A 27,392-nucleotide genomic window follows, 5' to 3' on the forward strand; every position below is an offset into this window, starting at 1 on the left:
ATGTATTTGGCTATAATAATCCCATTCAAAGTAGCTAAAGTAGCTTTTTCTAAACAAATTAGCAAATATCTGTCTTGATTAAAAACCAAGCAACACAGTAAAAACTGATAAAGAATCTATTTATGAGTAAAACCAAAAACTTATTGCATTGTCTCTTCATTAAATACAGTATGTGAAAAGGAGGATAAATGCACACACAGCAGAATGTGTTAAAAGAGACAGTTAATTTTTAATATTCTGAGATTTATTAGTAAAATATTATCAGTTAAAATAAACATTTATGTACAATATAATTGGAAATCCTAACATCTTAAAATTAGTTTAATGTATTTTTCAGGGTTTAGGCATGCATTTTCATTCCAAACTGTTGCGATTTGTTTGTGACTTTACAATAATATCTTGCCAGGTTTGAAAAACCTTCAATGTCTCTCCTATGTTGCCATGTTGACAAAAAACACACAAGAGGGGCACTCCATAGGATCTTCAGCAAGTCATTTTAGCATATGCAAAGATCAATTAAGCACTTAGTCATATACTATAGTCTCCCAGTGCCAGATCACAGATATTATTCAAATATATTAATAGTAATCAAAATCAACATTTGTTCTTCCTATGGTAGTTCCTTATTGCCAATAATATGGCATCTGAATAAAGCAGCAGCATTCCTGGTTTAAGCATTTCTACTATACTTACTCATCTCCAGTAATACCCAGACAGTGCGTATCATGACTCAAATAAAAGCAAGTCTTTTTCATTCAAAGATCTAGTACTCATGTTTTGAGGAATTTTTTTTTCCTGAACTCAGGTTCTCAGAAAACAAGTATTGACAGGTAGCTTCTTCCCCACTCTGCCTACAGAAAGACTATGTTCGGGCCAAACTGGTAAAAAAACCCTAAGGCTTTAGGTTTTTCCACAGGTCTTTGTGTACATGAATACATAAGGACAACAGAAGACCAGGGAACTGCAGCGTGTAGCTACGCAGTATTTCAACAAGGTTATAAACCTTTCTAAAAAGGACATAAAAGGATCCAAACTCCCTCTTGTTGCATATGTCTAACACTCTTCAGAATATGATATCAAAGTGTATGTACAATAAAAAATACCCAATTTTCATAAAACATCTGTATAAATATATCCACCTTGATGCCCCCTGCTCACAGTGATTTCTACATGTAAATTGTTTGTTTTAAATGTGCGGTTGTCAGAACTTTGGGTTTATCTTCATATTTCTATTAGAGACCTTCCTTTGCAAAAGATTCAGATAAGAATACTTATACAGAGCAGCACCCTGGATTCATATCAATTAAAAGTATTAAAATTCTGATGTACCTATTTGAAAATAATTTTGGATTTTAAAATAGGGATGATAAACTGCACAGTTTCTCATTCCAGTCGTCTTGCTTAGCATCACCTATTGCTCCCCATACATCAAAGACAAACTCATCTGGAAATGCAACGTCCTCCAAGGGTTTCATCCAATGCCACTGCAAATCATCTGGGTTTTTCTTTGTTCTCTTCCCAGCTTCCACCATTGTTGCGGCTAAAAAGCAACGAAACAAAATAATGTAATTATCATTAAATTGACAGCTAACATATACGGCCAAGATAGTTTTTGAATGTCTATTTTCAAAACCAGGTAAGGTCAGTTTAGGGAAATGTAAAGCTTACCTACTGAATTTAGGATTCAATAGGAATTACGTACTTAAATCCCCCCCCACTAGCTATGTTCTGCTCTGATAAACAGGCGAGCTTCCTTGGAGTGCTCGTTATATATTCTTCTGTTTGTTTGACAGAGGTTTAATTTTTAATTCAAACCTCTCTTGGTCATGGCACCTGCACCTCCCTGAAAGATGAAAACTGTCAGCACAGGAGTTTCTCCTGGTTAAGCTAGGCCAGAAGAACTACAGGCAGCAGGCTATCGTGGTTTGAGGGATGCAGAAGACTCTGTAAAACAGACTCAGCACAAACAGCACTGCTGAATGCAGTTCATTTTCTGAGCTGTATCTCTGCTCCACAGCCTCTGTTCATATGCACAAGAAATTACAGTATTGTACAATAGATAAAACCCTCGAAGTCTGCTTCATTTCGTGATTACTTTACACGCCTGCCTTAAACTGCAAGATGTCCTTCATCTTTTGTTATACATCAAGTAACCACCACTTTCTTCATAAGTATACCAAATTCAAGTGTCACGCTGAAGGACTTGATAAGCTTCTAGCCTTTTCTCAGAGGGATATCTGAATGAAAAACATGTATTACGGTGCCTGAGAAAGGGAAGGAAATTCTGAAGCCACAGAAGACCATCTTCACTGGGACAGTCTGCTGTCTGCTGCATGCACTGTGTTGTATCGACACGGCAAAATCTCTCTGAGAAAAATGAAAAGAAATTTCCCCTGCTCTGAAGTTTTCTTAAGTGTATTTAACATTTTGTTGACCTGGAACTCAGCTGAAGTTTATTGACAGTTATGAACTTCTGGCAAACAGTGTTTGCTGTTATGCAAACTTGTATCAAGCTGTGATAAAACTTGAGCCATATTCCACATTTTAGACGTCAGCAACGGTAACTCTGAAGAAATTTGATGTTTTGGTTTTAACTACGTTCAGACATGAGGCTCCAAACAGAATCGCAGTGTGCCAAACTACACAAAGCAGTCCAAGGAAAAGTTACATAAATCTTGACAAACAAACTGCTGTGATCGAGACAGTTCAAGCATAACCCAACTTCCCGGGCACCACTAGTGGTTCTCAAGGACTCTCAGGACCTGTTTCCCTGCCAGAGGAAACCCTATCTCTGTTGTGTTGATTCTTTCTGTGCCCACTGTGAAGTTCCTGGGACACTGACTCAGAGGAGTCTGGATGGGAAACAGGCATTAAACAGGGGACTCTTGCTCTTGACAAGCAGAATACATACTTGTCCTATCAACACCACCCTATATCTCCTGACACTGTGGCATAAGGAGGTACTTGCAGAGAAGCAGTCCTGGTAGTAATGAGGTGAAGGGTGTAATTTAAACTTCACAGATTTCTTCTGGATATGAAGCAGGATATGAAGTTACTCTATAAAGACACCAGGAGAGGGTTGGAGGGAGAAAAGCTGTGCAAGGTGACACAAGAGCAAACATGTCTAGATATAGTTACACAAGATAATAAAAAAAAAAAGTTGCCATCAACAGTGTGAGGATCTAGACAAGTGTTCCAGCAGAAAGCGTGGGAGCAAGGAATTTAGCCAGTTTTAAGATAAATTGGTCAAGATATATAAAAGAGCCATACGACACAGCAGCAATAAAACAATTCAACACAGCATTATGTTACAGTCCAGCTGCCCTAGCTGAAACCTCAGAATTACACAGTAATAAACTCTGTCATTAACAGAAAATGTTACTTCAAACACCACTTTCTTTAAAGACTGAGCTTCGCAAATTATGAAACAGAACCTTAAAAACAGTTTGCTATAGATTGACCAAACTCAAAAACAAAATTCACTAAACTCCCACAATCAAGACAACTTTCAACCCAGCCCAGCAGGAGTCAGAATGTCACCGCCGTGCGAGAGCAGCAGCCTCAAATAAAAGCGTTTTCAACTGTATCGAGCAACTGTAACCTGCACTATCAGGGTACATTTAACAGACTATATTTATTAAAGCACATTCCTCTTTCCAGATTCACCTGATGTAACGAAACACGCTTCTGCGGGGCGGCTGCAGGCCCGGTGCTGCCAGGTGCCCGCCTCGGCATCACGGTGCTGAGCCCCGGTGCCGGCGGGGTGTGTTACCCCGCAGCAAGCCCTAACCCGAGACACAAGCCATCCTTCCCGAATTTTACACACAAGCTGTACCACCAGTGTATACGAATATGCAAAGCTGAACCCCGCTTCATTAGCATCATACAGACAGAAACAGCTGACCAGCCTTCTCTACCACCCCTTGTCCACATTCTTATCTCCCCAGGCAGTTGACACAGGCACGGGATGCCATCCCCTCCGCGGGGATGCACCACTCTGCAGATCAGGCATGTTTACACAATGACATTTACAATGCATAATTCCCAAGGCGAATCAAAAACTACTGATTGCCAAGGCATGTAGCAGATACTTGCCAACTTGAAGGAAACTTTACTGGTTCTCAGAGGGTGACAGCTCCGTGCCAAATTGCCTCCACTCCCCTCCCTTTCCCCCACTGCTTCTTGTAACAGCTGCACAATAAGTGATTACAGGAATTTTACTCCAACAGAATATTTTTCCACACTCCATATAGCCCCAATTGTTTTCGGATTTGTTTTTTTTTTTTTTTTAAAAAATCCCACTTCAGGCAATGCTTATACCTGACAAATTTTTACATGAAATGTGAAAACTTCAGCAAACTTAAAAGTGATGAAAGGAATTAGAAGTCTTCTCAACTTTAACTGAAAAGCTCAGTATCAGGCTTCCCAGAATATGAACAAAGAAGTATGTTGGCTTTTTAAACCTAGTCTCTTTAAAATAACTTCGAAGTATCCTTATTTTCACTTTCGATAGACACATGGGGCACAAGCCATGAATGCTACGATCTGCCTGCCATTGTTATTATCCACCTTACATAGTGGTCTTGCTACCTATATCTGATCCTGTAACTTCTAAAAAAAAACTTTTTCAGAAGTCTTAACAGAAACTTCCATATTTATTTAACTGTAATGCTATCAGAAGCTTTCCCTTCATCAAACAATAACAAGTATTATTATTCTGGCCTGACACTTTAAAAGAGCTAAACTTCACATTCAGCTTCTTTATGACATGACAGAAAAGGAAGCGTGTCATTGCAGTTTCCAGTGTTTAACATTACTTGGTTTTAGTTTCATGTTGAACATTGTCAGGTCTGGCACTCAAGGAACCATTAGAAATATCCTTTCTTGTTGTTTCTTGTTATTAAGTACTAATTCTTCTTGAAGTGGAGAAGTCTTCTTGTTTAACCAGACTTGCTACCTTTCCCTTTTTCACAAAACTCACATTATTCTCTCAGAGTAAATGAACAGTCATAAACAATATACCCCAGAGTGTACACAATAAAATCCTTTGGGAAAGCAAGTGTGGTGACAGAAGGAGCAGAACACAACAGACTCATGGAGAATATCACTTCAGTCAAAGCATTTCAAGATAAAAACAACGATCCAATATTGCTGGGTTGTATTAGTGAGTCAAGAGAAGTAGCTTAGGTGACAAAAAGTTTAAACCTGTTAGGACATTTCGACTAGACAATAAGTTTAAAAAGTAAAGCCAAGAATGGAGAAGTAGATTTGGAATTCTTCTAAACAGAGATGGAGAATATGCAAAGATATGTAATGTCTGACAATATTATAGGGAACATCAAAAACTAAATAATCACCCAAAAGCATTAAAATAGAACAAAATATCAGTGGATGAAGAGCTAGCCAAAAGATGCTGAAAGGAAAAAGTTGGACAGGAATCCCGTTTTGCCATCATTTTTCCATCGGTAGCATTATGGGGTTGGATCCCACAGATCCAGGCTTCCTCCCACCCAGAATCTTTGGGAACAAATACAGTCCATAACAATTCAAGCCTCACTGATTTGAAAAAATAAATGCCACCAGTATGTTTTACCAACACTGCTTCCTGAACCCTCCTATTAATCAACTGTTCACGTTCCTTTACCAGAAATCACTGAGAGGATTTAAAATAACGTGAATTATCTCTCAATGGCACATTTATGTTTTAAAGAAGGCTGAAGTCAAGCCTTGGCCCAATTTCCAATGTGCCCATAAAATGGCTGAGGAATACATTTCCAGAGCCAAGTTTCCCTTCTGCAGATTAGGTCCAGTTTTCAGTAAAGAGGTAAAAAGGTAAAAGTGCATTCAAAAAAAAAAAAAAAAAAAAGAAGTAGTATATGCATTTCCTTTAAATGATTTCCAAGCATTTTAGCTCCAGTTTAGGGATTTGTGTGTAGATTTAGTCAGTCATTCTTGAAACTGTCAGGATACTTAACTATGCAAAAATGAAGGGCTTTATCTCATCTTTAATTCTGTCTGTAATTTTACATTATTTTTTCCTTCCTTTCTTTCTAACTTCTGGCTTAAAACTGGGGCACTGTTTCAGAATTCAATCACACCATGGAAGTGTCATTTTAATGGAGATGAAAGACCAATATTAACTGACATCCAAAGCTTCTGACAAACAGAACTGCATGGGAGTGAGCAATGATTGAGATCTTAATCACTTGTCAGCTGTCGCATTGTGATGACTTGCATTTTCAACTAATCTGTCTTGAGTAATGAGTGAAATTTCTAGCTGAGTGGTGATTGGCACTCTCTGAATGAATCCTTTCCTCATATTTCATTTTCATGGGTGACTGATCACATCCAGTATATGAAAAACTGACATATGTTAATTGAATAATTTGTGACAGGTGATTAGCTCTCCTTTCCTAGAGAGTCCTAGAGCTGTTTAATTGTTTAAAAACTACAAAACTTCTTTTTCGTCATCACTGTTGGCCCTCAACGCTAAGATCTGAACTTTAGGAAATTGCTTCAAAGGTGCAAACTAAAGCTACCTGAACCCTGTAGTCTTTGATTCCTGACAGTTTCTCTTTGTTTCACTGACTTTTTGAGAGGAAGAGAAGGAAAAGGTGAAGGGCAAAACAACAACACGGGTGGGAAGAAGAGAGTATCTTTGAGGACAAAGACCTCTTCCTTCTTTGAGTGTTCTTTTAAGGCATTCTTTGAAACTTTCCAAACTATATACTGAAAGATGAAGGACATTAGATCTTTTGGAAAAAAAAAAATCAAGGCGTTCATGGGAAAATTCTACCAGGTGCTTGGCAATCAGCTCAGCTATATGTGCTGAAAGCTGAACTCCTCAGTCTACTGTACAAGAGCCATCCCATTACACAGGGATGTTCCCACAAGAACTTGCTTCCCTGTCCCAGAGCAGAGCATAGCACACCTCAACATGCCAAGAAACCATGCTCTGGCCTAGGATCTCAGGGTTCTGGGCTATGGACACCAAAACCAGAATGTCCATAGCTGCTTATTCCTGTACGGTCAGGAGCCTGGGGAGCTTGGAGGTAACCTGCAAGGACAGGAGCCTCCAGAATCCCAGCTCAAGCTGGGACTGCAACAGCTGCAGGACAAAAACAGCTCCCAGAGGGACAGCTGGCACAAGACTTGGAGCTTTGAAGCCTGAGCCAGAGACAGGCTGAGCAGCAGAGGCTACAGGAGGGCTACAGACATGGGATCCTCCCTAACGTAAACAGAGGGTCAGCACCACACAGGGCTTCCATGAGCATATTACATGGCAGGGGCATCACATATTAGAGTTGCTGGGAACAGAATTTTTGAGACTTTTTAGTTTTCTGGGAATTGGAATGTTTAGATATTACCTACAAAACAGAATTCACAAGTTTTGGGCAGCTCTGCTCTCTCTTCTATGCCAGGAAGCCCACCGCTACCTTAGGCTGAGGGACAAATAATACTTTACCTACAATTTTTCCTGTGAGAAAACTAGTAGAAGCTGCCAATCAGATGATTGCTGGTAGGAGCAGCCAACAAAGGACTTTCAGATAATCTCCTATTGCTCTCATTCCTCCGTGCTAACTGCTGCTGGTCCAACCCTCCTGCTTTGCCCTTAGCTTCATGCCAGACCTATTTTCTCTTCTGCTTTGCCTCCTCCACTTCTCTCTCCTAAAAGCTTTCTTTTCAGTATTGCCTTCCATTTAGCTTATCCTCTCGTAATTCTTGGCTCATTTTTTTTTTTTTTTAGATATTACCATAATAAATACCTTCTTCTTTGTCTCAGTATTAGCAGTTCCACAATACCATATGAGGACTACACCCAGCCACAGCTGGCTATAGTGGCACTTCTTACTCAGCTAGACTGCAGCTTCTTCCCATACAAACAGAAGTTCCTATTTAGTTGTTGTCAGATTAACAGAAAGAGGCAACAGCTGCAACGACAAGTTTGGTGCAGTTTTAAGAAACTTATGATACTGGGGTTGAACAGTTTCTTTATTATAAATTGATGATTGTGATAGCTGGTAAATATTATGGAAAATTTCCCATATTCTTTGGAACACAGGCTTTAGAGAATTTGATAAATTTGTGCAATTACTCTCTCACTTCCCATGCTAAACAGTTGCCCTTTCACTGACGAAGATCTCAGATTCAAACTTCAGTGATCAAATTTGATGCGTCTAAGCCAAGGGCAAAACAGCAAAAAAGCAAATAAACATGTTTATCCTTAACAATCCTGAAATGTGGAACACACAAGCTCCACTATAAAATATATGCCAGAAAGAATACACTGATGACATTTAGTGGCAAACAACTAAATAATTCATACAATAGTGTACAGATAATGTGCAGGAAGAACAGAGGATTAATTAATTACATCATAAGGCTTGTAGTGAGAGATTCTTTCTTTCATCAGACACACACATTTGGAGAAATACAGGAAAGTTTTTGAGACTGCATCCTGGACAAATTTTGCTTCACTTACATCCGGAGACTAAAGTAATCAATAAATTTAGACTACAGAAAATAAGAAATTATTTAATCTTATAGTAATGTATCGTTAAAAACTCACCTAATTCAATATCTCTTATCCCCATGTATGTTTCAAGAAGCTCATCCACTTTTTTAATTGCTTTTTCTTCAACTTCAGTTGGCTTTGTTAAAATAAAGGGAGAAAAAGAGCAAAGGTATGATTATATCCATGAAGATTTCAAAATAACCAGCAATTTGCCACTGATTATCCTTACTCCCATCCTAGCCACCTAGACTTACAAAACCTACAAGTAAAACACATCATTCCACTCTCTTCCCCTCTTCTCACAAACCTGAGCCTTCCTCCTCACGTCAAGCCACATAGGTCACACATTCCAGCTAAACAGGGGCCTTATGTCTCCTGACAATACAGATCTTCATCAAATCCTCATCAGCTTTAGAGGAACCCAGAATAAATAACATTTCTTCTTCCAAACCCCAGTCCTGGTTTTACACATATTCATGTCAATGTTTGTTACTAGCCTCTCCTAACAACCACCCTTACACCAGCCCAGTACACTTTGCAGCATCAGAAACAGAACCAACTCTTCAACCGTCCCTCCCCCTTTTTTCCCCTTCCTTCCCTCTTTTCAACACTGCTTGGTCTAATCTACCTTAAAATTCATCCATGTAACGCATGACATCTAAATATAGGCTTGCTGTTTCCAGATTCCTCAGCCCCATCCTATCCCTGCTACTCTTCAACTTTATACAAGCATTCCTCCCTGCAGAAGGCAGTCATTTTCTTAAGTCCCACGAGCTTTGTAACGTCCAGATTTTTCCTTCCTACTTTACCTTATAAACCTTCGGAAGAATAAATCAGGTGCTAGATGATTAAACTATTGAAGGGTCCCAGAATAACCATACCATTTCCTCCACAGTAGCAGGGCCTTTGGTTCTCAGCCGAAGTGTTTCTCTCCCTCTGGAGATTTTAGCCGCTGGCAGAGTTCCACCTTTGGACCTTGGTTCCAGCTTTTCTAAAGATAAAATAAACAACAACAAAAAGAAAAGAATACCAAGCAAAACTAAGTATATGGTACATCAGAATATGATGTATCTGCTTTGGCTATTACATTACCTTCACTTTTTATTCTAATCAAGATCTAGATGTATGTAAAAATTTAATTATAAATTAACTGTATTCTAAGTATAGCTTTGCTGACAATTTCTTGTCTTCAAACTTTGATACTTGCATAAAGTATAAAAGATTATTTACTTTGAAAAGTAAATGTTAATTGTTTTTATTTTAACAAATACATATGGCACAGTCCATTACATATATACTTAGGATCAACACTTTTCCTTAATGCTTTTATTGCTTCAAGGACAGTTTAAAACATCCTTAAGATTGTCATCATTTCTGCTGGACTTGTTTCAAAAAGTCATTCCTGATACCACATACACCTTTTTCTAGTTTTGTCACCATTAGCACCTTAAAACTCATTATTTGACATAACCTTTACTTGCAATACTTCAGATCAAAGCTCTCTGGCCATTACAGAAACCATTTTTCATATTCACATAATTTAGAGTTTGTGTTATGCTGCCTTTACTTTGTTTCTATTCATTTTTCACCAATTTGTAGAGGGTTAGCTTGTGACTGGTGAGGACCAATCTTAATTCAGGCAAGTCTTTAATTCTGTGCTACAAGCTTTGCCTAGAGTAGCTGAGGCAGCCTGTGTGCACATGGTAGAAAGACATCCAACCTGTAAATTATATTTATTTCACATTCTGACGAGAGGAGGAAAAATAAAAGTCATTCCACACAGAGACTTGTCTCTTATTTCTACACCCTCACAAACTTGTGTTGAAACTAACAGGAATTCAGCACCTACTTCTCCAGGATGATCTAGATCTTGTTTGTCATCTCCTCTGGGGCTATTCTCAGCATCCTGCAGCTTAAACGCTCTCTTGAATAAATTTGTGCGTAAAGCCTAACTGTACCTAAGAGGAGAGGCAGGATATTCTAACCTGTTGGGCATTGCAACTTGTAAAGTAATTTCTGTAGGGTAAAAAATAATGTGCATCTTCCAAAAGTCTGTCCAAAAAAGCTCTGACTGCCTCTTAATTCAATATCAGATAAAAGGTATTGCCATGGAATTAGCAGGTTTCCTTCTCTACATCACAGGCAGACCAAAAGGTATCTTAATCACCTCACTGAAGTAATTGCTATTAAATAATGGCTGAAGTCATCAATTGAATGCTGACTTACCCTGGTCTTTACAAATATAGACTATGTAACACATTTTGCATTGAATACAAATTATAGACCCATATTAAAAAGGTATTCCTATATTACTAATTGCAATACTATACATATGTAATACTACATTAGCATAATGTGTAACATACACATTTACTTAACAGGAGTATCAACTTATATCCAAACGCATTAGAGCTTAACTCCTAACCCTCATTCTTCACAGAAGCACTGAAAGCAAAAAGAAATCTTCAAATTTCTCTGATTTTCAATTTCTGCTGCTATTCTGACACCAAGCGTCAAGACTGGTGTATGACAGCAGTTGTAAGCTACTAACAGATAAAAAAAAGATTTGAAAAATATTTCAAATGTCTCTCAGCTACCACGTTTATAATTTACGTGGGGCAAACAAAAACATCAGTGCTCTCTCTCGCAGCATTTCAGTCAATGAGACAACTTCTGCTGTTGTGGTGAATATGGTGATTTTGAACTTGCTGTTAGCACAGATGTGCACAAGGACTCATAAACACGTATAATTTAGCAGTATTTTGAAGTTTTTATTACAGAAAAATGACACATGGTTCAGGAGGGGTTATAAAAAAATTGAGAAAATAAAAATTAATACTCAGTGTCTATTTTGACTCCCTGAGCTAAACCAACTCTTTTTTTTTTTGTTTACCACATTGATAAAACTAATACAAATAAGGATTAGCAGTAGGTATGCATTCCTTCTATATAAGTATCACTTTCTCATAGCATGCAGGTGGTAGGCAGAGACAGAGCTTTGCCATACTGCTTTCTTCCAATTCTGAGGATACCTGCTGTATGATTAGAGATCCAGAAAAAAGCTGGGGAAAGTAGGCAAGCATGCAGCAAAGGAGGTGCTCTAGGAAACCCCAGACAGCGTTTTCTGCAGCATCCTTCTGCATCAGCGAGAGCAGTCCCCACCAGTAAACGATACAGAAATAGAAAAATCTCACATACAGCTGAACAGGGATTATGTATCAATAGAGGAAAAGAGGAGGTTCAATGATCAGCGCATTAGTGAAGTGAGCCACGCTTTAAAACTATGTCTGTGAAACAATTCCTGTACTTATTTTGCATCATCATGTGGTGGCAAAGGAATCGAGCAACCAAGACTCAGGCTAAGGCAGCCCTCGCCAGGATGACTGCTGCAGAAAGCAAGATGGAGGAAAATCCATTCATAAATTTCCCGCTTCAAACTAAAAAAAAAAAAAAAAAAGTACTTTCTTGTAGCAGTTACGTTACCTTGGGTGGACACCTGGCTGCAATCTGAAAACAAATATCCATTGAACAAGGTGGACAGTCAGGTAACTCACCAAATGCTCTCCTAGGCTCTATCAACTCCAGCTTAAACACCTGACCTTTCTCCAAATCTTTTAGCATTTTGGCAACTTCATAATGCCGACAACCTGACACATTTTTTCCATTTATCGTCTCTATGTGATCACCCACGCAGATCGTTTTGGTTTGGTCCATAAGGCTACCTTCTTTGATTCGCTGTTGTTCAAATAAAAAAAAGAAAGAAACATTTCTTTAACAGGTAAAGAGGTGACGCCACAGTTCCAAGAATGTCAGTTAACAACATCAACGGCATTGAGCTTATTATACCAGCAGTGTGTTTTGTCTATAAGATTATCCTCAAATGTATTTTGGAAAGCATTATTTTTCAAACAAATTATTTTAATAAGCATGACTATAAAATCAACAGGGAAAAAAAAAAGAATGCAATCATACTTTAGAAATCAAGGCTTCTGAATAAGCTAATATTTTTGTGCTTTAAAACTGAACCCAAACATGTCAGTAATGTGAATGTTTACTTGAGTTTTGGGGTTTTATTTTGATTTAATAGCTTGATAAGCACAGCAACAGAACTTTTTTCAAGTATGGTCCAGGGACAGAAAAAAATGTGTGTGATATACTTAAAAATGACACACTATAAAGGGCTAGTCTTAATGAGATGCATGTATAGTGATAAAACTTCTACCATTTTCCTCATCAAGCTACATAGCTGCATATTAAAGTATTTCTGCTGAAAGAACAATAAAGAGTAAGAAAGTCTTCCAAATGCCATCTCATGGAATACAAATGGTCTAAAGGTCATAAAATGTAACAGAAGTTGGTATTTATAGTTTTTGTGAAGTAGAATTTTGAAAGCGAGGAACAAATCAATCTTTAAAAGATCTCTATGATTTATCAAGTCAATTAAAAGACACTTAAAATTTCAGTGATTCTGTTTATTGTTGTTATATACTGTCATATTTGTTTTTCATGTGTCTATACCATGTAAGCCATTATCCTATTGCTATTTAATAGAAAAGCTATGACATAGTAGAACACCTTATATTTTGTAGATATATGAATTTCATTCTAGTATCTTCCTGAATAATGTACTTTTCAGTAAATACTGATGTTGTTCAGGCTAACTTTGATCAAGATAACAGTGAGACAAGGGAGATAAACATATTATCACCTACTACTATAACACCTAGCCTAGCTGCATAACTATCTCAGAAACCTGCTTCTAGTTCATATGCGCACGTCTGAGCCCACGTACGTGCCTTCATCTGAGAGAGTCAGTGGGAAGTGTGATAGTGCTCAGTGTCCTATAACACACTGCGACAATTTTTAGCTTCAGGCTGAGTTTAACTCTTTCTAGCACTTTTTTTTTTTTCAACCTAGATTAAAACCAAAAAGAAACCTCATGGTGAATCAAGAGCAGGGGGTATTGTACACACACCAGAAACCAGGTCCCAAATGTATGTCTGTTACCAGATGCCAGGATTCAAAAGTGAGCCACCAGACTTCAATTATTGTTTAGTCTATGTGTTGAATTAATTCTCATTTAGCTTTTATTCTTCATTTGGATCCTAATGCCAAAACTGCTTAAGTGATATTCACTGGCTATGTTATTTGTGTCATATCAAACTTTTTTTTTTAATATGAGTTTTTATCATCACTCCAAGTTAACTGACCAGAGACAGTCAAGCCACATTGTCACAGTAATTAAGATGCAACTGACATGCCTGTATTTCAAGTGCTCTACAGTCCATTTAGAAGCTAGGATATATATTTCTATAGCCTATGCAATGCCTGAAATTAATTGTGCCACCCCATTTTATGTCTCCGTATATACCAGTCAGTCATGCTTCAAGTTCTACTGTTATTCTTTGAATGGCTAATTTGATTCCCTAATACATCTCCCCATCTGGCTACATATCCAGAAAACAAACTGGTGAAAGTAGCATGACACCAGGTTTTGTTCTTAGTAAGGCAAAACAACATCACATTTCATAGGAAAAGAACCTGCAGCTCAGAGTGTCAGGTTTAAAATCTGGCTGGGTTATATAACAGAGCTAGAAACTGCCCCGTTATTCAAAATGCAATAAAATGACTATAGCCCATAACAGCTTTCAACAACCCACAGACAGGTAAATCTAACATTAATTGTTAATTAATAATGGAACATAGTAATAATTTATCAAGGAAAGTAAATATATAAACAAAAATAATTCTGTCAAGCTTTAAAGTAGTCTCTCTGCTTAGTCATTTACCTCAACAATCAAGTACAAAAAAAGACGCAGCTTTTACTGTTGCTTATGTATTTTCCATGCTGTTTTAAAAAATCCATTAGCTAAATATGCAACAGCAAAGTAAGCTCCTAGAAATGCCTTTAAACTGATGTGTTCCCACAAAGACTGCACCATATTCATTATACTGCTAATTAGACCAGTACAAGGACAACGATATATTTGTTCAGACAAGTTTTATACAATTTACTGGAAATTACAGCTTGTCTTGCTAATGTGGTGAGGGTTTTCCAGTCTGCTCCAATTATGCAGTAGTCTATGTGACGGCTGTTCTCTCTCCCCACATTACCAAGGAAGCACAGAGAGAGTAACGCTCTGTACACGTGGTGCACATGTGAACTTCAATCACTGAAGCACTGCTTTCAATGCCTTCTTTTAAAATGTCACATAAGCAGCAGCGTGACTGTTATGGGCTGCATGGATGCTACACTAGAAATTCAGAGTTCTGTGTCTATAACAGAAAAACAAGGCTATGATTTTGCCAAACTGCTTACTGAAACCTCCACTGCATCTCAACTTTCTCAAGCATGATCTCAATCACATTTTTCCACAACAAACCTATTTCTAAGCCAAATATTGTTTTATATCCATCATAGGTAAGGAATGACTAGAGAGTACAACCTCTCCATACAAGAAGCTCTGTTTATAGTAGCAACGAGAACAGCATTTGGGACAGCAGTAATCAAAGATAATTGCCAATGCCTCACTAATAATGGATAACTGGAGTAGATTAGAGCAAAGTATCTAAAAAAGGCAGAAAATGTGATTAAGGTTCCTAATACCTAGTCTAGCAAGAAGGGTAGCATCATTTCCTCAGCCTCTACTTGTCTCAAAACATACTATCTGAAGGTGATATAGAATATGAGGAGGAAAGCAATTATGATTAATATATTGTACACATTACTGCCCATAGTTGCTACTCAAGTTAATTGTGGCAAATCATGTTCATCTATATCCTTAGCAACTTTTAATTCACCCTACCTATCTAAGGCAACAATATTGGAAAGCTGAAGAAGCACTGTATTTGCACCTATTTTTATACAGCACAAAGGCTTCTGCCCTGTGAACAGTCAAAAAGACTGGAAGAACATGATCTCATTATCACATGAGTGACAGAAGTTCTATAAGCACCTAATCAATGACATCAGAAAATCACTTAAAAAAAGGAGGGTGCAGATCCAAGCAGTATCTAACACCTACCACCTCAGGGTAGGTCAGAAAATACAACAGTCACATTGTAAAGCTGATACACATTACAGGAGCAATGAACAAATGAACTCATTTTGAATGCCACGCAGTATAGAAATAGCTGAACTAATTTTGAATGATGTACCTAAAGAAAAACAAGTTTATTTTTTACTCACCATATATATGATAATAACAGATTTTATAGTTCTAAAGTATCTTTAAACCAATAATTAACCTGTTATAGTAACAGAAGCTTCTGCAGAACAAAGCAGTGCACTGGTAATTAAATTTACCTTTATAAATGCACAGCCAGTTCCATTGTCTGTAATGGTAAGCCCAAGAACATCATCAGTTTTCAGAATTTCCACTTCTTTTCGTTGTCCTTTTACGTGGGCAAATATGAAATCTTCAAGGCCAATTTGTGCACCTAAGAGCTTGTCCATATCAGCTTTATGAGTGTTCAAAGTGCAAAACATGATCTGTGCAGGAGGAAAACAAACACATGATCTTTAAATTTAACAGTATATTAAGTTTGGTGAGCTTAATAGGAAGATAAAAGGAGAGCACAGTTCTGGCCTCTCTGACAGATCCATAGCTGAAATGATGATAACTCTTGTTCTCCAGCTGCCCCAGGAGAGGTGACAGTCTCCATCCACACACATGACAGGAAGCATCAGTAGCTCAAACTCGGCAGATAAGAGCTGGCAGGGAGCAAAGGAAAGAGACGTATCTGTGTGAGCAGCCTCTCACGGCCTGTCTCAGCACGCCAACTCTGATTCTGCCGTCTTCAGCTACAGCAGAACAGCTTGTTCGAGAGGCTGGAGTGAGCAAACCAAAGAGCCACCACCATCTTTTGCTTCACTGTTCACCCACCTCAAACCCCACAGGATTCCGACATCACTAGGGACTGCTTTAAAACATAACTGCTTGAAAGCAGTTTCATGGGAAAAAAATTGAGCTTATCAAAACGAAAGGGTCATGAAAGAGCACAAAATGTTTTCTGTTGCTCCATGTGTTCCCCCATTAGCTCAGAGCACATTGTCTCTGATGGGTTTGCTTAGTTTCCTAGCCTTCCTCCAGCACAAGTGGGAATCATCTCTGTTCCAGCTTAGTAAAAGAAAGGCTTAAGAAAAAGGGCAAGTTGGTTCTTCATAAATGAGCTTTTCTGAGGGATTTCCCTTCAGCACTGAGTTTTAGGCACTCCTTTTTCTCCCTACATTTATGCTAGTGGTTCTTTAACAGGAAGGTTTATTGCCCTGGGCATACGCAGGATGAGACTAACGCAGCTGTACTGCTCAGGGACAGATACGATGCTTTTGCCCCCCATGGTGCTGCATGGAGGAACTTGGCCAGTCTGGGCAGGCTTTGGGCTGTCTGCTCTTTCAGTAGAGGCTGTACTGAACAGCCTAGCCAAGAAAGGAAAAAACCCAAATCCAGTGCTCCCTGCTACAGCTAGAGTAACTACACCTGCCCAACTCCTTTCCAAGCTGGAGAAACTCGGAGAATCCCAAAATCTGCTTCACTGAGGCAAAGAGTGGCCCTAAAGACCATCGTTCACACACAACTGGAAGCAGGGGAAAAGAAGGAGACTTGCCATCCCACTTGGCCCTCCAGCACAGGTGGCAAAGCCACAGCTGCAAGCCGTCAGACAAAGGCTCTGCTGCCAGCAGTGTGCCCGTGGCTCTGGCAGGACAGGAGAAGAAAGCAGATACTTTTGTACCCCCTGCCTGTATCTGCTGGACACTATTTTCCTTCAGAGCTCACCTCGGACCCCCTTGCAGCCCAATGCACACACCAGCTCTGAATCAGGAAGTGGAAAAAGCAGCGCCAACATGTGAAAAGAAGTGCACGGTGGGAAGCCAGCCTAGCATTTGAGAAAAACAGCGGCAGGATGCCGCTCTGTGTCCTCCATCTTTGCTGCTGCTCCAGTGGCAGTCCCTGGGGGGCAGTGGGCCAGGCCAGCTGCCCCAAAAGCCAGGCACAGACCTGTGCCCGTGGCCTGCCGAACCCCCCAAAAGCCAGGCACAGACCTGTGCCCGTGGCCTGCCGAACCTCCCAAAACCCAGGCACAGACCTGTGCCCGTGGCCTGCTGAACCCCCCCGGTGCTGCGCTGGAATGGAGGGTCTCCTTCCGCCTTCCTGGCTTCCCTCGCTACGCTTGTAAAAGTTATGGGGTTTTCCACACCAGAACACTTCAAATGCCTTTTCTTTCCTGGATGACAGCAGGAAAACTGAAACGAAAGCCACCAACCTATTCAAATCTATTCCAGGTCAAATGAGGGGTGGATACTTTTCCTAATGTATTTCATAGGGAGCATTTAAGTTTCTGAAGCTTTCTAGAACTTAGATTCTATAACTATGGGGGTTTTGTTTTTAAAAACTGAAAGTTTAGTAGTGAGATGGTGTTTCTTGATGAGGGGGGTTCTTTAGTTGTTTTTTCTTAACCAATAATTTAAAAAAAAAGAGCCCTATTTCAAAGGCTAATTGCTTATCTCATATAATCAATCAAACATCCACTGCAATCTAACGCCTTACTTTAACAGTGACAGTCGTAACAGCACACCCTTAAGAGACATTGGTTTTCTTCTCTCGGGTAATGCAGTTTTTCAGTTAACCAATACTCAAGCAGTAACATCACCTAGAGAAATTCAGCTTGTTTTAAGTAGAAAATTAAATTTTACAAATAATAATAATCTCTAATCATCAGCATATTTTTTTAACCAAGAAGGTTCAATTCAACCAGACTATATATAAGTTCATGTACACTTTTTCAGCTCTCTCAAGCTACATAATAACTTGGCCAGTTTGCAACTGCAACTCAGTCCTTGTTTTTACAACGCACAACAAGCACTATGTCTTTACATTTTAGACCTTAGCACCCTTCAGCTAACCTTGTCAAACAGACAATCATCTAGTAACTACTGTCACAACTTTGAACAGACAAAATTGGCAACAGAGCAGAAATGTGATATTCAGAAACTCGATCCAGAGATTCTCTTTTTAGACCTTCATCTCGATGGCATTCCTACTACAGCCTATAAGTCTGCAGAATTTTCTGTGAGTCAGTTCTGTGCTAACCACAAGGCTGAGAGAGCATCAGTCAGTCAAAAATAAAACCTAAATCATTCTTTATCCTCTTTAGCAAACAACTGCTTTTTCTCAGAACAGATATACGCAGAGTAATGTACTAAAGACGTATCTACCCAGAATAATACACAGTTACACCATCTATCAGTTACAGCACAGCTTTATTTGTACATGACTGAGATGTGCCAATTCAAAAATGGTATTTTTTTCACAGATTTTACATGTAGTTTAATATAGGTACCTAGTAATAGCTATAACAGCTTATATACTTAAACAACAGCTACTATAGCACACCTTCCATTCAAAGTTTGGTATATTTTTAATAGTAATTTTCTTACCCAGAAATGAAGCAAGAAAAAAATTCAATGTGCAATTTTCATTGTTAAGTTTTTTCTCTCTCTTCTTACCCTCAACCGTCATATGCATTTGATCTTTAACTCAACATACCAGTGCTGTGACATTTCATGCCAACTTTAGCAAGATATTATAAATCATAACTTTTACATCAGTCACGAAGTATCTAGGATACCTCCTTTACTGAGAGAGTTATCTTGTGCAGCACACAGAACAAGGAAATTCTGTTCAGCTGGCAGGGACTGGGGGCTTACGCACAACCTTATAAAATAGATCTGTCAGATAAGATTACTAACAGGTTATTCCCTGTCTCAGTATTTTCAATAGGAAGAGACTACATTAGCCAATAAAAACAGGGTAACACTGTGTGTTATATAAATAAACTGTATTAGCTAAGAAAAAGAGGGTCTATATGTTATATAAAGTATATATGCAGTACCATACTGCATATCCTATATAATTACATTCTCATCTTCCATATTAAGCTTACACCTTGAGAAGAACTCAAAAATAAGTTGACTGATAGATGACATACTCAGAAGCTATTAAAAGTGCTTTTAAAATCAGTACATCTCAGATAACTCTACAGAGGAGATCATAATCACTTTCTCTATTTAAGAGGTGGGGAAATGGGAATTCTACTTCTAAGCAAGATGTAACACCCACTGACATATTTCCCCATATATGTAGACGTCATTTTATCAAGAAATCATCAACGCATTTTCTAGGTACCTTACTCACTTTATCTTCCCTGAGGAAAATGTAGGAGTCTTGACTAGCTGCAGCAACAGGAAGAGTAACCAAGTCTTCCAAACTCTTGTGTGCTTTTGGTACTTTATCAGGTATGCAACTTTGCCTTCTCAAATACATTCAAAGTACTATAAAATAAGCATTTCATGGTTTATAGTTTTTTTAAATCCAGAGCGCACAAGAATTACAGTGTAAGTTCTTCCATACAGCTTAAAAAATTTCTGAAAAACAGACCATCGACACAGCAAGCATCACACGTAACACACGTGCAAAATTTAAGCACTGCTCAGGGGAACTGCAAGCAAACAATTGTTGCCACAGGGTTGGGAGGAGGTGGTTTGTAGGGAGTGTTGTTTGTTCATTTAAAGTCTTCAATCTGTAGGCAAGATTGTGAACAATTTGTTTCAACAGATAAGCATATACTCTAAAACTTTGAACACTTTGTTGATGAGGATTTCACAAGCTGACCCTTTTCTCTAATCTCCTAAAATACACTTGATTTTTTTTCTTGTAATAAAGTCACTTTTATTCAGAAACCTAAGTTTCAGCACAGTGGCTTATTTTTCAGTACTCTTTCATAAAAGTTTAAATCAAACAGGTCTAAAATCAAATACTTCTGCAAAAGTTTAATGGGGCACAGCCTCACAGTATACTTAACTGTTCAGCATGAGGAGGCAAGGCCCGTGGAGCAACAGCCCAGACATAAGCTCAGCAGCTGAACTCTTGTTACTGGAAGAGACAGAGGGAGCTGCATTTCTGCCCTTGGTGCTACCAGGAAGGTCTCCTGTTTCCTGTATTCCATTTATGAAGCAGAATTCCTTCCACTGTGAAAGAAACCCCAGCCTCCATGGGCTCTTGGCAGACACACCCACTGAGCATTCGACTTACCTCACCAGCCCCACCATACTTCACCTTCCAAAGCAAACTAAATAATCAAAGTGCCAATTATGAGTAAACAAACCGAAAGGCCATATAGCTTCTGTGGTTTACCATTCCCTTCTCATCTGATCAAGAAATAGCCCCGCTACTGTTGGACTTTAATATCCACACTCCCAGTGCCCGAATAGCTACTTTGAATACTTTAAAGCCCCACCATGTGCTCTCACAGGAGCACACCACCACCAAATGCTTTAACAGACCCATGTTGTCCTTTGGTCAGTGCTCATTTATCACACAGGCTGCACTTAGCACTTTTACCCTTACAGGGAACATAACATTCCCTGCCACATTTTCTTATAGTCATGGTGGAGGAGTAATCCTAAATGGCCAAGACCATACACAAACACTTTTTCCAACTACTTTTTTCTGCTTCATCCTCTACAGAAAAAATGGGGGAGATATTTGTCTTATTTACGCAAGTAGAAACATATACATAACTGTGGATGGGTTGTGGTGTTAGTTAAGAATTGCATCTGTTTATATTTTTTTTTAGCTCTGTGCTTCGTTGTTGAAACTCTGGTGAGGAAATTAAGTTAAAAGTCAAGAACAATGTGATCTACCTCAGACAGCACTCATATTAATGATACAGGCAATCCATTGCTAGAAGACATCTTCACTACTCCCTGTGGCAAGAACATTCAGTCTGGACCAGGAAAAGAAGAAATGCTAGTCATGGTAAAAGTCAGAGAGGTAGGCAGAAATGCAGACTAAATGTCAGGTTCAAAATGGATAACTGAGATATATATTCACCTAGGAAGATGGACAAAGAATGAAATACCTAGACAAGAAAAGATGAGTACAGGAAAAGCCTCAGAAAGCTGCTGTTACAGCTCACTCCTTCATAGATGCCTAGCAAACATCATAGGAGTGAAGGAGTGTCCCCTTTGAAGCTGTACCTGTCTTGTTCTGTCCTCATCCTACCCTACTCATGATCCAGGTCTGCACAGAAGATTTTGTCAGTGTCTGTCCCACAAATACTGTGTTTTATACAAGCTTTGCTCTGTCACTGTTGGTAGTCAATCACAGATCCTGGAAAGGATTCTCCAGCAGACGCTAAACTCAGTGGGTCCTGCAAGATGTGACACAAAGAGGAAATGAGGTGCTGTAACCATGCGGAGTCAAAAGGAGAAGTGACAGATTACAAGTATAGCTCATCCTGAACTGTACTAAAACACTTACGTAGAAACTTATCCAAGAATCCATACCCTTGCCTACACTGCAGGAAACTCACAAATCATATTAAATGTATTCAATTCTGCAACAGCTAGCCAAATGCTCTCTACACTGAGCTCTTCCTCACCCCCCCACACTATTTTCCACCTCAGTCACTACAGGGCAGAGATCTGTGATAGTACCTGTTTCCGAAGGCATTTGGGTATCGCACTGCCCATAGGCTTCAGGATAGCTGGGTCACAGAAACTTTCCTAGAGAGATAACACCTACAAATGGCATTTGAGTACCTCAGCGTCTTTCAGTTTGCTCAGCTGCAGCTTCTGGCATTATTCTCTACACCAGATTGTCTGTCCAAAAGCAGCTTTAATTAATAGATAATACCATTTAAAATGTCTAGTCTTTCCTTACTTCCAGCAAGCTCAGCAGTTGCTAATAAATTCACATTTCATAGTACCCCTTGCTATTCACTCATCTATCCTATTTTATCTTGTCCATCCAAAATTCTGTTGCAAGACTCTCTGGTACAGGTTCTTCACTCAGCTGTGCCACCTTTACACCAGGAAATATTTTTGATCACTATTTTTACTTCGTACAACTTAGTTTAGTTTCTTAAAGCCAACTGAATTTCCAGAGTAAAAGATTTTAAGCTCAGTGCCTTCAATTTTTACCAATAAACTACATTTAAAAAAAACAAAAAAAAATAGTAATGGGACAGTAGAGAGAAAAAGAGAAAAGCAGAAAGAAACTTCTCTAGTTTAGCACAATGCTGGCAATAGACGCCCATGAAACATGGTGCTTCGTCTAAAACCTTTGGGGGTGTCAGATTATACATCTAGCAGGAGAAATGGGAGTGCACAATTCACAGAAAACCGAAATTCTTGGTGAATGCTGTTCTTTCTCAAGTCGGTGGAGCCAAGAGATCAGTAACAAAAGTTCAACAGTGGAAGGAAGAAAACTAAAATAGAAGATAATCTGTCAATTGCGAGAACTTGAGAGTATAACTGGAGATGGAGCAAAACAAAAGGGGAACAGCAGCTCAGCACGGAAAGAAAACAGAGAAGCAGAAGGTCAGAAAGCAGCTGGGAAGGTCTGGGATGTAGGTGCTTTGGCTGGCAACGGTACTGGTACTTCTTAATTACTTAATGCAACAGTGACTGGTTAAACTGTATTCACTGCTACTGCCATTTTTCTTTTACAATTTACTGTTTGAAATGCTGTTAGGTCAGGCCACAGCAGACTCTCAGAACAAAGCAAAGCCTGTAGTAGTAGTCTTTACTACTTTACTACTTTAAAACAGCCAGCTACAAACAAGAAAACAAGTAAAGCTGTAAAGCCACAACGAAATGTTAGCACTTCGTTTCAGTTTGCCTCTCAGAGGTTAAGGTTCATAGAACCAAGAACTTGATATGGCCACTACCTTTTAACTAAGAGAAAACAATGCATTTACAAACACAAATGAATCATTATCCAAACAATGTTTAAAGCTTGGCTCAGAAAAAAAGATCAAAAAGGCATCAGAGTTTAAAAAAAAAAATCCTGTTACAGATTTAAATAGCCTCACTTAAACAGCAGGCCCTTTAACAGTAATTACCTGGCAAAGCAGAAAACTTTCCAAATATCACATTCAGTTGGAATTTTAAAATGTAGTCAGATTTAAAGCATTTATACCTCCCATTGCCTTCATTCTGGGTATTTACCCTCAGGGATACACTGATTTTTTTTTTTTGATTTTTTTTTTTTTAACTGGAACGAATCACTACAGTCAATAATTCCTGCACTGGAAATAATTATTCCACTCAACTGTAATACAAATGGTTTTACCCAGTGCTTAAGTTGTGTTAAACAGCAAGCTGGCAACAGGTTAAGGAAGACGCTAGAGATATTTTGTGTAAAAAGACCATTGTTTTTCCATGTAAAGTTAAATGCAGTTATGCTTATGCTCTTCCCCGTACGGTAACGCTCATTTGGAAATCACAAGAGGAATTTTTTCTGTCCCAAAACAGAAAATACCCACGTCCACAAAAACTTGAAACAAATGCCCACCGGCAGGTACAGTGCAGAACTGCCCCAATTCCTTTTTGCGTCTTTCGAGGCCCCTTTCCGACCCTCGGAGCGCAGCGGCACGGCGCCAGCACCATGCGCACAGCCCCGCCGCTCCGCCGCGCCCGGGCAGCCCCCAGCTCCGGGGCAGCGCCCGGCTCCCGGCCCGGCGGGCCCTACCTCGGCGGGGTCGATGCGGAAAGCCTCGGCGATCTTCGCGTAGAGCTCGCGGGCGCTGCCGAAGCCCTCCACGCGGCCCGTGGGGCTGCCGTGCGCCAGCTGCGTGTGGAACTGCAGCCGCGACGCGCTCGCTGCCGGGGCCGGCGCCACGGGGACCGGAGCCGCCGCCTCGCTCTCCACCAGCTTGAAGGTCTCCTTGGACTTGTCCTTCTTCTTGCTCCTCAGCCCCAGCGGCATCTTCGGCGCCTGTACCGGGCTCCTGCCGCCGCCTCCCCGCGCTGGACTCTGCCCCCGGCGCCGCCCCGGCCCCGCACGGCCATGCCGCCGCCAGGTGAGGCCCGGACCCGGCGGCCGCCCCCTTCACACCGCCCCGCCTGCCTGCCCCGGCGCCGGGGGGAGCCGGCGGAAAGCGCTCGGCGCGGGAGCGGCCCGGCTGCGCCTCCTCCCTGCCCGCTCCTTCCCCCCCGCTCCGCTGGCCGTTGGGGAGCGAACCGGGGCCCGGCCCTGCCAGCGCCCCCACCCCTTCAGCCTCGGCCATAGCGGGATCGCGCACCGAGGACCCCCAGAGCCCACTGCCCACCACAGAAACCACAACCGGCTGTAGCTACAGCAGAGGAACACGGACTTGGGGGAGAAGCTATTCATATAAGTAAATAATCCTTCCTGTCCCTGATATTGACTAGGAAGGGTTTGAGGTGGTTTGGTTTTCCTACAAAGAAGCCAGGGGCACTTTGAACTAGACTGCACCAAGAATGCCGAGTTTGCCAAAGTCTGGTATGGTCCATTTTCTGGCCAATGCAAAGACATCTCTTCCACTTTTTCCTAATTGTGTATTATATAAAGTGTATACTGTAAAGAGTATTTATATACCTTTAAAGTCTTTCCCTAAACTGTACACAAACCCAGATCATAAAAAGTTTGCCATCTTCCCACTCACCAGTTCAGGAATTTCTACAAATAATGAAGTACTAAATATTGATCAGAATAGGTTTATATCCAAGATATAAAAGAAAACATGAAGTATGCAAGGACTTCGGCCAACTCTTGCTTGTTTACCACAATTGTACATAGTGTACCTATAAACCTCTAAGGGTTAATAAAGCAATAGCCATACAAGCAAAGTTTAAGAGGCATCCTATTGAACTGGACAACAGCTTTGAAATACTGAGATTTAACACAGAACTACTTGAAAAGTGTATTTTCTAACATTTAGTAGATTTAAAATGTTTCCTTCACCATGTAATAGATAAATGTATTATATAGAATGAGTCAGATGTTCACATTTTACAGAAGACATCTTCTGCGTTCCAATATAACTACACTCACCTCAGTGGAATTGCTCCATTTTCACTGGTGTACTGAATCCACTCAAGATGTGAAGAGTGGAAATTTCATGAGCCAACATCCACCACTTCTAAAGGCATCTGCTATAAAGCTGCAGAGAGAAGCAGCATTGCCTTACCGCATCTTCTGACTCTCAGAACAAAAAAGCCACTGGGGAAAAAAAAAAAAAAAAAAAAAAAAAAATCTGGCACATGTAGGCACAGAGAAGTGAATCACGGTGAGGCAGCCTGGAGTCAAAAGTTATTAGCATAGCTGATCAGGGAGTACCTAGAGCACCTCAGAAAATACATATAACTTTTAAACTGCTCATGTTGTGGGGAAAAAAAGGTTTGAAGCCAGCTGGATTTCAGTCTTTCCAGATAGCATGTGGTAGATTTAACTGAATACTCAAAAATGCCTAAATTTTATCCAATTCTGATCTAAGACAACTGGATTCAAGACTTAATTTTCTAGTCATTTCCATCAATTAAAAAAAACACCACAGAATTAACTTACCATCACACTTTAATAGTTGACTTTCCAGTCCAATTTGAAACCAGAATACTTAAACTGAAGATTTCTCTGAACTTGGAGAACTGCGTGTACTTTTTCCCATTATTGCAATGCAATTCAGACAGCATGCTAGCATAAATCAGATGAGACTGCAGTGAGATGAAATGAGATAGATTAAATAACAGTACCAAACTGTTCATGTTCCTTCTGATATTTAGGGAGTTTTACTGTTTTGCAATGTTAAACGAGTAATTTCCTTTAAAACATGACTTTTCCTATTTACTAAAATATATTACAAAGGAATTGGCAACATTGACAAGCATTTATGTCTTGTCTTTACCAATCTTGATCTCTACCAACTCATTCCTTATCTTCTGAAAAGATAACTGAATCAATGTTGAAAAACAGCAAGTACTGTTTACGGTCATTATTGATGTTAACAGTTTAGTTAAAGTAAATGAAACAGTCAAGTTTCCATATAGTGACATACAGAGGTTGTGGAGATTTGTTGTATTTTAAAAACTCATGGACATTGACATAGCCCTAATTTAGATACCTGGTGCAAAACTTCCTTCAGTGAAAGTGTTAATGTTTCCATGTTTCGTATGGAGATGGATGGAAAAAGACAGCTGAAGTTGTACAAGAACTATGCTGATCCTACTTACAGCTTGGAGGAACAGCATCAGCTTTTAACTATAGAAAGAAAAAATGATGGGACCAACAGAGCTGACCGAATAAACTGAAGATCACATCGTATTGTTTAATACAAACAGTATGGAGCACGTATATGCCATCATTATTTACATGATGTAACAGGTGAAATTAAACCTCTTTGTTGTTGTTTAAATCAGAGAAAGATAACACTGCACAAATGCTAAATTATTCTCAAAAGCCAAACCTGAACAGCATCTACTCGAAATTGTCATTAGCCCCTAGCTTTGGCAAGAAACTGTAAAGAAGTGTTCAACAGTTTCACCTGTCCACTACAGCTACATGTACTTATTTTTTGCTAAGCTGCACTTTATTAATATTGATCTGATCATGGATTAGCAGTTTCAACTATTTAGATTTAACCAGCATAACAGTGTTGACTGAGTGATATGTAGAGCTAGAAGTGAGTCAGCCTGCTGAGAACATCAAAGAAGAAAAGCCTATAATGGACACATTTTCTCCAACTACAACCAGTCCTGCTCTCAGGCTTCCTTGAATGTGTACCCACTAGGGAAACATCTGCCAACATTAAGTAATGCACATCAAAACTAGATCATGAATCCAAATAGGCCTCCAGCAATTCAGGATAGTGAGGATCCAAAAATTACTTAAATTTCACTGTTGGTAAGTGACATTGTCGGAGAGTTAACAATTTAAATAAAAATGTTAATAATCCACTATTAGCCTTGGTTTTAGAAGGAAAAATAAACTATGTACTAAAAAAAAAGATAATGAAAAAATGGGTTTCAGTCCTTTTATCCTATGAGTACATTGCACACTGCAGCTTATCACAT

At 39.5% G+C, this 27,392-nt stretch overlaps 1 protein-coding gene across 2 annotated transcripts; it reads right to left on the bottom strand.

Annotated features, from left to right (window-relative positions):
• Window positions 1–1,141: 1,141 nt before the first annotated feature.
• On the bottom strand, window positions 1,142–26,211 carry GIPC2 (GIPC PDZ domain containing family member 2). Of its 2 annotated transcripts, XM_068406480.1 has the most exons (7): window positions 25,891–26,211; window positions 25,378–25,545; window positions 15,822–16,007; window positions 12,070–12,250; window positions 9,397–9,506; window positions 8,570–8,651; window positions 1,142–1,540 (listed from the first exon to the last, which is right to left on the bottom strand). In XM_068406480.1, exons 3-7 carry the CDS (start codon window positions 16,002–16,004, stop codon window positions 1,353–1,355), a joined length of 744 nt encoding a protein of 247 aa, XP_068262581.1. In that variant the 5' UTR covers window positions 16,005–16,007; window positions 25,378–25,545; window positions 25,891–26,211; the 3' UTR covers window positions 1,142–1,352. The 2 variants fall into 2 exon arrangements, with proteins under 2 accessions (XP_068262581.1, XP_068262580.1); XM_068406479.1 differs by lacking the exons at window positions 25,378–25,545; window positions 25,891–26,211 and adding an exon at window positions 24,052–24,441.
• Window positions 26,212–27,392: the final 1,181 nt, after the last annotated feature.

Source organism: Nyctibius grandis, chromosome 8 (genome assembly GCF_013368605.1).
Source record: "Nyctibius grandis isolate bNycGra1 chromosome 8, bNycGra1.pri, whole genome shotgun sequence".
NCBI lineage: Eukaryota > Metazoa > Chordata > Aves > Nyctibiiformes > Nyctibiidae > Nyctibius > Nyctibius grandis.

What these genes read in the sequence shown, in the direction of transcription:
- GIPC2 (XM_068406479.1), bottom strand. Translation starts at nt 24,288, where the DNA reads ATGCCGCTGGGGCTGAGGAGCAAGAAGAAGGACAAGTCCAAGGAGACC. An exon ending in CTGGCTGTGCATTTATAAAG is followed by an intron (nt 12,251 to 15,821) that starts GTAAATTTAATT and finishes TTTGAACAACAG; the next exon opens with CGAATCAAAGAAGGTAGCCT. An exon ending in GATAAGAGATATTGAATTAG is followed by an intron (nt 1,541 to 8,569) that starts GTGAGTTTTTAA and finishes GTTGCTTTTTAG; the next exon opens with CCGCAACAATGGTGGAAGCT.